Source organism: Solanum stenotomum, chromosome 4 (genome assembly GCF_019186545.1).
Source record: "Solanum stenotomum isolate F172 chromosome 4, ASM1918654v1, whole genome shotgun sequence".
Classification (NCBI taxonomy): Eukaryota; Viridiplantae; Streptophyta; class Magnoliopsida; order Solanales; family Solanaceae; genus Solanum; species Solanum stenotomum.
In genome coordinates this window covers 4456728-4466724 of record NC_064285.1, presented here as the reverse complement: position 1 = coordinate 4466724, position 9997 = coordinate 4456728, and the positions used below count along the sequence as shown (strand labels likewise).

The following is a 9997-nucleotide window of genomic DNA, read 5'->3' as shown; positions in this document are numbered from 1 at the left end:
ATAATTTTGGCTTAAACACATACTAACTCTACTAACGGTGTGTTGGGTGATGGAAAACATTTTCCCGAAAAATAAGTACGTTTTAAATTATAATTTTTTTATATTCAATATGTAACTAAAACATATTATTATAGAAATATTTTAATATTTATGGATAGAGTTATTTAATATTTTTATTGTTGATGAAAGAGATAAGTATCCCGTAAAGCTTGTTAAGGTGCGCATAAGCTATCCAAACAAGGATTATTTTTTAAAAAGAAAATAATCAAGACAAATATTACTCCCTCGGTTTCAAAAAGAGTGGCATAATTTGACTTGACACGGAGTTTAAGAAAATAAAAAAGATTTTTGAATTTTGTGGTCCTAAATTAAAGTTACGTTAAATGTACAAAATTGTTCTTTAATCTTGTGATTTTAAACATGTCACGTGGAAAGTTGAAAGTACTCCCTCCGTCCCATTTTATATGTCACATTTTTACTTTGCACTTGCATTAAGAATAATGTAATTTTACCCTTCTACCCTTATTTAATATTTTCTTAAGTCAACTTTATTAATAAATGACAAGATTAATTAACTATTCTATCAAGGGTATAATAGGCAAAATATGGTAATTTATGCATAAATTTTATAAAATGACAAGTATTGTGGTCTAGCTATTTATAAAAAGGGATGACATATAAAATGGAACGGAAGGAGTAAAATTTTACCAAAAAATAAAAGAGGTCATTCTTTTTTAAACAGACTAAAAAGGAAAGGGCATCAATTTTTTTTAAACGAAAGGAGTATGATTTATGGGAGTTGAAGGAGGATGTGGGGTGGTAAAGGTGGGGGTATGGGGTGAAGATGAGGTGTGTTGAGGATATGAGGAAACTTGTTTTTTCCGATTTTTGGAAATTATTTATATAAACTTATGAAAGTATTTTTTAAATAACTTACCAATTGAATATAAAATTTGGAAAATCCAAATTAGTCTCATTACTATCTAGCATGTTCAATTTTACCTCGTTATCATACCAAATTATTTTTTGTTTTTGTTTTTATTTTTATTTTTATTTGTTATCGACAAAATTTTAAGATTAATGTCATGTACTTATATTCTTTCATAAAAATGTTCAAATTTCACTTTCAAATGTGATTTTTAAGATTCAAGGGAAAAATTGTATTATTTTTTTTGTAATGACAAGTATTATTGAATAAAAAGTTTAATGGATAATATATAAATTTCTCAAATTCAAATCATGCATAAGCAAATTTGGATTATAAAAGTTCAAGTTTCACTTGCTAGACATAAAAAGTTTAAATATGAGGTATTAGGAGTTTCGAGGGACAAATTGTGTGGTCATTGGGGAGATTGGTGGTGGAATAGAGATGTGCGAGACAGTGTAAGCGAAGGAGGCTACTTATGCTAATTTGTGGAAACCAAAGAGGAGGAAGAGAAGCGGACGAACATGGTAAGATATAAGACGACAGAAAAAATACGAGTTAGCAATCATGGGGTAAAAGCGATAGCTTTCTGATGTTNAGAGATGTGCGAGACAGTGTAAGCGAAGGAGGCTACTTATGCTAATTTGTGGAAACCAAAGAGGAGGAAGAGAAGCGGACGAACATGGTAAGATATAAGACGACAGAAAAAAATACGAGTTAGCGATCATGGGGTAAAAGCAATAGCTTTCTTACGTTTATATGTCGAGCTAGGGAATAAAGGTGGCGATAAGAAGTTTTACAAGTTTATCAAGGTGGGAGAGAGGAAGTTTCTACACCTAGACCAAGTAAATTGCATCAAATATGAGGACAATAAACAAGAGGCACACACACTAGACGAAAATCAAATATACTTTTATAGACTCTTGAACAAAGAAAGGGATAAGATCATCGTGTTGGGTGATTTAGATAACTCGGAGAGTCAACGAAATTTTGATATTGTAGGATTTTAAAGGTTGAGGAGGTTAAGGATGCTATGTGTATCAGGATAGAGCGATCGGATCAGATGAAATTATAATAGAATTTTTAAAAAGCACACATAAGGCGGGTCTAAAATAGCTTACTAGGTTGATTAGTGTCATTTTCAAGATGGCTAACATGTCTGGCAATTAGAAGTGGAGTACAATGATTTTGTTGTACAAGAATAAAGGTAATATACAGACCTGCAATAATTATAGGGATATTAAGTTACTAAGCATACCTTGAAGGTTTGGGAGAGGGTTGTGGGGATGATTGTGAGGAGGGATGCGTCAATTTTCGAGAACTAGTTTAAATTCATGTCATGCGTTCAACTACTGAAGTCATTCATCTTATAAGGAGAACCATGGAGAAATATAGGGAGAGAAAAAGGAATTTGCATGTGATGTTTATTGACCTTGAAGCCTATGACAAAATCTGAGAGAACTCATTTAGTGATGTTTACAACCTAAAGGTGTACCGGTGACTTACATAAGGGTAGGGTGATAATGGAGCCAAGATTTAAGTAAGAACAATGGAAGGAGACTTGAGACGTGTTTCAGTTGAGATGGGGTGCACCATGGGTTAGCATTGAGCTTGTTTCTATTTGCTTTGGTGATCGATATGACGCGACATGTTCAACAATTAATAGTTAGTACTTTTTAAAAATGAACATTTTTTATGGCCAAAGCAATTGTTAAATAAATATACGACATAATACATAAACAAGTCTTTTAACTTAATTCTTTCAATTTTAGGTATGTATAAATATATTCTGAAACGTGAATAAAGTTAAACAAATACACATATAGCTTACATGTATTATGCAATGTAGAACATGTGTATTTAGTTATGCACATTCAGTTTAGATCGTAAATGTCACATAAAGTAAAGTCACTATTAGTATGATGTATTATGCTAAATATAATTCAAATCCATTTTTTTTTAAAAAACGTTATCACTTAATTGGCGTAGACTTTAATCCTTTCTTCTCATTCATTCTAACCCTCAACAAAATCTATTTCTCTCTCAACAGTCTCCTTCAACTTCTGCCTGATATAAGAGACTCCATTGTTACTATCAAGCAAGGAAAAAGCTCAAATACAAAGCAAGCATGAAGAATCTCTACCTGGTTTTGTCACTTATACTCATCTCCACGGCCACAACCGTCGCCGTTGACTTGGAATCATCATCTCCGACTGTCTGCATAATCGGCAGTGGAATCGGCGGGTCCTCAGTGGCGCATTTCCTCCGGACCTATTCCAGCTCCGGAATCGGCGAAATCAGAATCTTCGAGAGGCATGCTGTCGTCGGAGGACGCACGGCGACGGTGACTCTTTCCGGCGAGACATTTGAGGCTGGTGCATCCATTCTTCATCCGAAGAACTACCATACTTTGAATTACACTAAGCATCTAAATCTCTCTGTCCGAGGACCTCCTCCTTCTGAATCTGATTCGGGTTTTGGTATTTGGAACGGACGTGAATTCGTTTTCAAAACCCTAAGTTTCAATTCGAATCTCCCTATTATCCAACGCGTTGTGTCCTTCGCTAATTCGGTGTTAATTTTCTTTCGCTACGGGTTCTCTCTGTTTCGCATGAACAATTTTGTCGATAACACCGTGAACAGTTTTTTGAAGTATTATGAAGATTTTGAGTCACGGCCAGTGTTCGAAACTGTGGAAGAGATGCTTAAATGGTCTGGGCTTTACAATTTGACTAGACGAACACTACAGGAGGAGTTACTCGATTTTCGTTTTTCTCCTCGGATCACTGAAGAACTAGTCACGGTTATTACCAGAATCAATTACGGGCAAAGTATCAGCATCAGTGGACTTGCCGGAGCTGTTTCGTTAGCTGGATCTGATTCAGGTGTATGGTCAGTTGAAGGCGGAAATCGGCAAATGGCGGCTGGTTTAATCAGTCATTCAGATGTCAAATTGCATCTTAATGAAGAAGTAGAATCAGTTTCATTCATAGAGCAAAAATATCAACTCAATACCACAAAGGGAAAGAGTTATCAATGTGGAATAACAGTTGTGGCTACACCTTTGGATGAGGTGAACATTCACTTTCTTCCCGGAATTTCAATCCCGGAGAGGAAATTACAGCACACATATACTACATTCATCAGAGGTCTATTGAATCCAGCTTATTTTGGTTTAGGTTCGGTATCAGAAGTTCCACAATTGGTGGGCACTGTTGAGACTCCTGATGTTCCTTTTTCGAGTATTTCAGTTCTTAAGCAACATAAGGAGAATGATATGTCCTACAAGGTGTTCTCGCGTAAACCTCTTGACGATGCTTTATTAGATCAGATTTTCAGTGTGAGAAACGAGACAATCAAGATAGACTGGGGTGCATACCCGCATTATCATGCTCCTGAGGTATTTGCACCGTTCATCTTGGATGGTCAGCACTTGTACTATGTGAATGCTTTTGAGAATGCAGCTAGCACCATGGAAACAAGTGCTGTTGCTGCTGAAAATATTGCAAGGCTGATACTTTCCAGGCTTTCTGGCCAAAAACCCACGAGTACAGTGACATTGAAAAGCTTTGGCGATGATGCATATGATGTCCATGCAGACTTGTGAGTCCAAACAACTTTCCTTTTTGCCATACATGGAGCTTTTCGGGTGTTGAGTGTGTATTCATTTACATGCTAATACATACAAAACAAGCTATTCAGATTTGTTAGCTCCCTGGTCTTAGAATAGCCTCTCGTGTATCGAAATTCACTCGGTTTTTTTTCTTTTTGTTGTACTTCTTCTGTAACTTTTTGCATCTACTTGATGCCATCAATGAAACTACTTACTTCATCAGAAAAGAAATTAAATTCTTGAGCTCATATAAATGTCAGAAATACTAAAGTTCAACATTGTACAAAAGGTCCATAATAAAATACATTGGCGTCATAAACATAACAGTTTGACTACAGATAGCTATTGATGTTTGCTGGTTTGTACAAAATATAGGTGTTGAACGGTCCTGGAAATATACCCAGAATGGATATAACCACACCTACACTCCACCCTCTTCTCTCAGACTTATAATATGTCGATTTCTACATTAATTATAGAAATGCAAATAAGTAACAGACAGAAAATTCTCTCAATCTGCTGTCTTCTCACTGGGTGAGCAGCTTTGAGTCACATGCCACAATCTTAACACGGTTAACAGTCTCCTGGCATTCCTCGCTCTTGAACACAGCATCTTGTAAGATAAAGGTCCACACATTGTCACAGAACCTGTAGGTGTGAAGATGTCCCTGCAACCATAGTTGCTCAAATTAGAAGAATATAACTGAAGCAATTTCATAATAGTGAACAGCCAAAATTCAGTAGTAGTTTTAGGAGGATGGACAAAAATAAATAAAAAGGATTGAGATACCCAACAGACAAAATTGCTGGCAAGAGGATAGAATTCTTCACAAATAAGTTTGACCATCGATAGTATAGCAAAATCAAAGAGATGACAAAAGGACCTATTAATAGAAGCCCAATGCTCAATTTCAATGTTCAGAAAGCAAGAACATAAGATCTCATTTCACAACTAATGAAATCTGAGCACCCTCTTGAATACCTATCCCACTTGCAGAAATAGTCGTGCATATTTTAACATCTAACCTAATGTACTTGATAATATATGGGTCCAATGCACTAAAAAGTGAGATCTGGAGGTCAACTGTTAATAAAGTTGGAATGAAGACCATGGAAGACCACGATTCAAATCCCAATCGAGGTAAGTTAAGTGATTTAATCCTATCTGTCTAAGCCTTATAGGCAGTACCTGGTACCTGTATTAATAGGAGTTGTATGTACCTCATTATCAAAAAAAGAAGTCGTATGTACCAGGTGGAATATAGTCCAGGGGCGTAAATTGGCCCAAAAACCACATACTAAGCTATAAGCTAAAGACAAAATTAGCACGAAATGGATGGCCATGTGCCAAATACTTGACTCTGGTGAAAGGCACTCGCTTTTTGACAGGTTGTGTGTACTTCTATCAATTCTTTTCAAGTTGCACAATACTCAAACTTGTATGGCCTCATGGTAAGTGGAGAGACATGTTGTGTAAAGATAATAGAATAAACAAGGGAGCGGAATGAGTACAGGAGTTGAGATTAAGAGCAAACAGTAGCTATCAAAGGAGTCTACATATCAATGTACTTTACTTCATACAATCAATCTGAAAGGTGGTTGTCTCTTACGCTTCAGGAGTTGTTGTCGACAAGTAAGATTTGAAGTTGCTGTCTCGAAATAAAGTAATTTTACTAGCTAATACTTCTTGATGATAAGAAAGACATGACAACAAGATTTGAAGTTGTTGTCGACAAGTAAATTTTAAATCACAAATTGTACTACGACCTCCAACTTGACAACTTTGTGATTTAAAATTTACTTGTCGACAACAACTTCAAATCTTGATGTCATGTCTTTCTTGTCATCAAGAAGTATTAGCTAGTAAAATTACTTTATTTCGAGTAAAGTACCAGATCTTGAAAGATTGTTGTATTTTAGTGGAACAACTTGTTTATATATTTTGCTTTTCTCATAGGAAAGCACTCCTAAGTTGCCGTTAATATTTACAACAATGTTTCTTCTAATTCAAGCTCAGCTACTGAGCAATACTACCTTCAAGGACATCAACGGAGAGACTGCTGCTCATTTAACTACTTAAGATACCTTCCACCTCCATCCCATCCCCCAAAAAAAAAACATTAGTTGGATTTTCATGACTCCTGATTGTCAGGAGACATAATTTGGGTATACCACCTACCGTTGTGTTATAGATGTCTATTGCAGAGAACCAGCAAATCAACAAAATCAGCTTCCTCGGTCTGATTGCAATCACTTGGCAACAGAACTCCTCCTTTATGAAGATAACTAAACTCATCTCCTAGATTTTTATGACGTCACTCATATCATGTAAGACGGGGATAAAAATAGTAATTAATCCTCTATCCTCTTCAAATCTTTTCATTTTTCCCAAAGGAGAATGATAAGCTTCAGTCAGATCTCAGATGGATTGGAATGTGCATGATTCAAGCAGAATACCTCAAGTTTTGCAACTGCAGTACTTATGAGGTCCCTTCTAAATGTTATTAGACAAAGGAAGCGTTAAACATATGTGCCTGATTTATTATAATTTAAATGAAAAGGAAAAGATCTGAGAATGACTGCTATATCTCAAATGTATTATGCTCTATATCAACACAACACACAAATCCAGCAGGATAGACCATCAAAGGTTGGTTCTAAGTTGACAATTTTGAGACCAAAGCTCCTTTTCCCCTCTGTTTTTTTTTTTGGGGAGATTGGTTTGAAAGACCAGAGTAATTTCGCTAAGATACTGTCGATCTTAGAATGAGACAAGCTTAAAATTTTAAGAGATGTTTTCCTCTGTCACAATATTTCTGTAGCATTTCTAAGTAACAGGCTAAAGATCATTCTTTCCACAGACATCATTTCTCATCACTATATGCGAAAAGTAACGCTTGCTTATCTACTGACAGTGATAATAAAGCAGCATAAAGGTAATATTGGGACATCCATTATCCATGAAATTCCACACCGTGCACCAACTGACCCTCAGGGACTTCTCAGTAATCAAAGGGAAAAAAAGGTATGCCTTATCTATGCTTTTGGTTTGTTCTAGAACAACATTATTCAAACTCATTGATGGTGTTAAGAATGAGGGAACCAGTTGATATCCTAAAGTTTCAAATATTGAGACACAAAACATTTATATGGCGTGAAACTATTTGAGATGCCAAAGATATCTTAACAGAAAACAAGCTAATACCCGTACCAACAGAAGTTTAGAGAAATGTTGCTCATTGGTAGATAACGTCCCAAGTTCTATATCTTATTTTGAGTCCAGACCAAGTGTTTAGGACAATTGCATCCCCACCCCCCACCCACCCACTCCGACATTAACATGACAATATGGATTATCTATGAACTGATATACTTATTGACAACACCTGTGTATCTCTCTCTGTTGATGGAAGTGCCATTTTAAGCCTCAAAGCTATATCTTCAATGAAAGATACAAGCTAATTCCAAAAGATAAAAAAAATAAAAATTGGAGAAGGTAAAGTCTCCATAAGATAAATATTAGCTTTATACTTCTTAAGAAAACCATAAATATTGGTTTTTCTTGCTCTTTAAGGTGCGAGGTGTGGAGAGACAATTATCCCCAGTTCTAGGAAAACACAAGCATAATGAATTCATCAGGTCCTTCATCTTCTATTCTTTTAAATAAAGTCAATAGAAACAGGCCAGCCGCTAATACTTCTAGTCTTTTAAATAAAGCCAATTGAAACAATTCAGTCACTACTACTTTTTTTTTTTGGGAACATAACTAATAGTGGTAATTAATTTGAAAATCTGCAGAAGGAGCCAGAAAGTCAAAAAATCATCAAAATAACTTATAATAATGCGACTCATTAGGCTGGACAAATGAAAATTTTGTGATGTCACCTTGTCTGACGGATGTAAATAGACACATGAATGATTCAATCGGCTTCTTCATCTTCTAATCTTTTAAATAAAACTAACAGAGACATATTCAACCATGCTACTAGTAAATTAGATCATTTAATAAGTTTTCCAATTTATAAAAAAGACACAGAAAGCCAAAAAGGAGTCCATGATTCTTAATTATGCAAATCATGAAACTGATCCAATGAATATTATCGATGTGAGCTCATAATATGGATATAAACTGACAGACAAACAGAACATGAGAAAAAACAAATTATAAGTACCTTAATAGTAACCTTGCTCTTTACTTGAGTCTCCAAAGCTTCAGTCATTGACTGCAATGCAACAACATAAGCGATAAGTATGGCCTAAAGCCAAAAAAAAAAACAATAAAAAGAAGTTTTAACTATTATTCACGACTTTAGAACTAGATTATTTGTATTGATATGCACACATATATACATGCATATCAAGGCCAGTATACGCTTACAGAAATAGATTGCCAATTTGCCACTAAATGCAAGGGTAGATAGTGAATCCACTGTTTGAAAAACTATAATTTTACTTTCAACTTGGAACCCAGTAACACAAAATAGTAATGGATGCACTGAAGTCCCACACTCTGAGACTTAAAATCCTGGAAATTAGCTGGTGTTTGACCATATATTTTGAATTTTTGGAATTTCCACTCACAAAACTTCAATTTTTTTCCAAACAAAATGCTTATCCAAACCCAACTTCAAATTCCAAAAATCACAACTTCAAAGACTCAATTTTTCAAGTTTCAACTTCAAAATCTATGGCCAAACTGGAGCTAAATGCAAGGAAATATGGCATGCTTGGGCAGTGGGTATAGGCACATCGCACTAGACTTACACCATATACATAGTTGAACAATCTCCAAACAAAAGTACACCATTATTTCTATTTAATTTTGTATCCACGGCCACAAAATAACAGTACATCCACTTAAAAATCCTAGATCCAGGTTGAAAAAAAAAAAGACCTTGTCAAACTGAACGAGAACTTGAATGGCGTGCTCCGGGCTAAGAATTCCATTAGATACCATTTCATCAAGTGTTTCAGTCAAGCACATCCCAATCGTCGACCTCCTGTATAGCTCAAAAGTCGCCATTTTTGAGTCCTTTTTTCGAGATCTGCAAATAAAATAAACAATCAGCTAAAAAAAACCAGAATTTTCAAGTAAAACAATAATATGATTCAATTATATACAAACAAATTCAATTGATGAATTATGAATTCAGGTAAATTAAGGGAGAAAGGAGAGTTACGATTGAAGAACGAGAGAGAAAGAGAGAGAGGAGAGAGGAATTTGTTTGAAGAGAGGGAAAGCAATTTGGGGCTTTTTATACCCCAATATTCGTAGCGGATGGCTTATATAGGCGACCGGTGAAATTGTTAATTGAAATGACGAAATTACCCTTCCTTTGTTTTTCTCAATATGGTAGGATTGGCTATAAATAATTTGATAAATTATTTGGAATTAATGCTAGTGTTTGATTATAGATTTTAAAAATAGCAACTTTCACATATAGCAAACACAAAATTCA

General features: G+C 35.2%; 2 protein-coding genes across 2 annotated transcripts; one reads left to right on the top strand and one right to left on the bottom strand.

Annotated features, from left to right (window-relative positions):
- The first annotated feature begins 2916 nt into the window (after nt 1–2916).
- On the top strand, nt 2917–4678 carry LOC125862063 (farnesylcysteine lyase). The gene has a single exon (XM_049542040.1). It carries the CDS (start codon nt 3054–3056, stop codon nt 4530–4532), a length of 1479 nt encoding a protein of 492 aa, XP_049397997.1. The 5' UTR covers nt 2917–3053; the 3' UTR covers nt 4533–4678.
- Nucleotides 4679–4761: 83 nt separating this feature from the next.
- Nucleotides 4762–9806, bottom strand: LOC125862064 (transcription initiation factor IIA subunit 2). Its single transcript, XM_049542041.1, has 4 exons — nt 9719–9806; nt 9433–9583; nt 8711–8761; nt 4762–5206 (listed from the first exon to the last, which is right to left on the bottom strand). Exons 2-4 carry the CDS (start codon nt 9559–9561, stop codon nt 5066–5068), a joined length of 321 nt encoding a protein of 106 aa, XP_049397998.1. The 5' UTR covers nt 9562–9583; nt 9719–9806; the 3' UTR covers nt 4762–5065.
- Nucleotides 9807–9997: the final 191 nt, after the last annotated feature.

Excerpts from the sequence above, each read along its gene's own strand:
- LOC125862063 (XM_049542040.1), top strand. The coding sequence starts at position 3,054 with ATGAAGAATCTCTACCTGGTTTTGTCACTTATACTCATCTCCACGGCC.
- LOC125862064 (XM_049542041.1), bottom strand. The coding sequence starts at position 9,561 with ATGGCGACTTTTGAGCTATACAGGAGGTCGACGATTGGGATGTGCTTG. Across the intron at positions 8,762-9,432 it reads TTCTCGTTCAGTTTGACAAG|TCAATGACTGAAGCTTTGGA; the intron begins GTCTTTTTTTTT and ends GTTGCATTGCAG. Across the intron at positions 5,207-8,710 it reads AGAGCAAGGTTACTATTAAG|GGACATCTTCACACCTACAG; the intron begins GTACTTATAATT and ends CTATGGTTGCAG.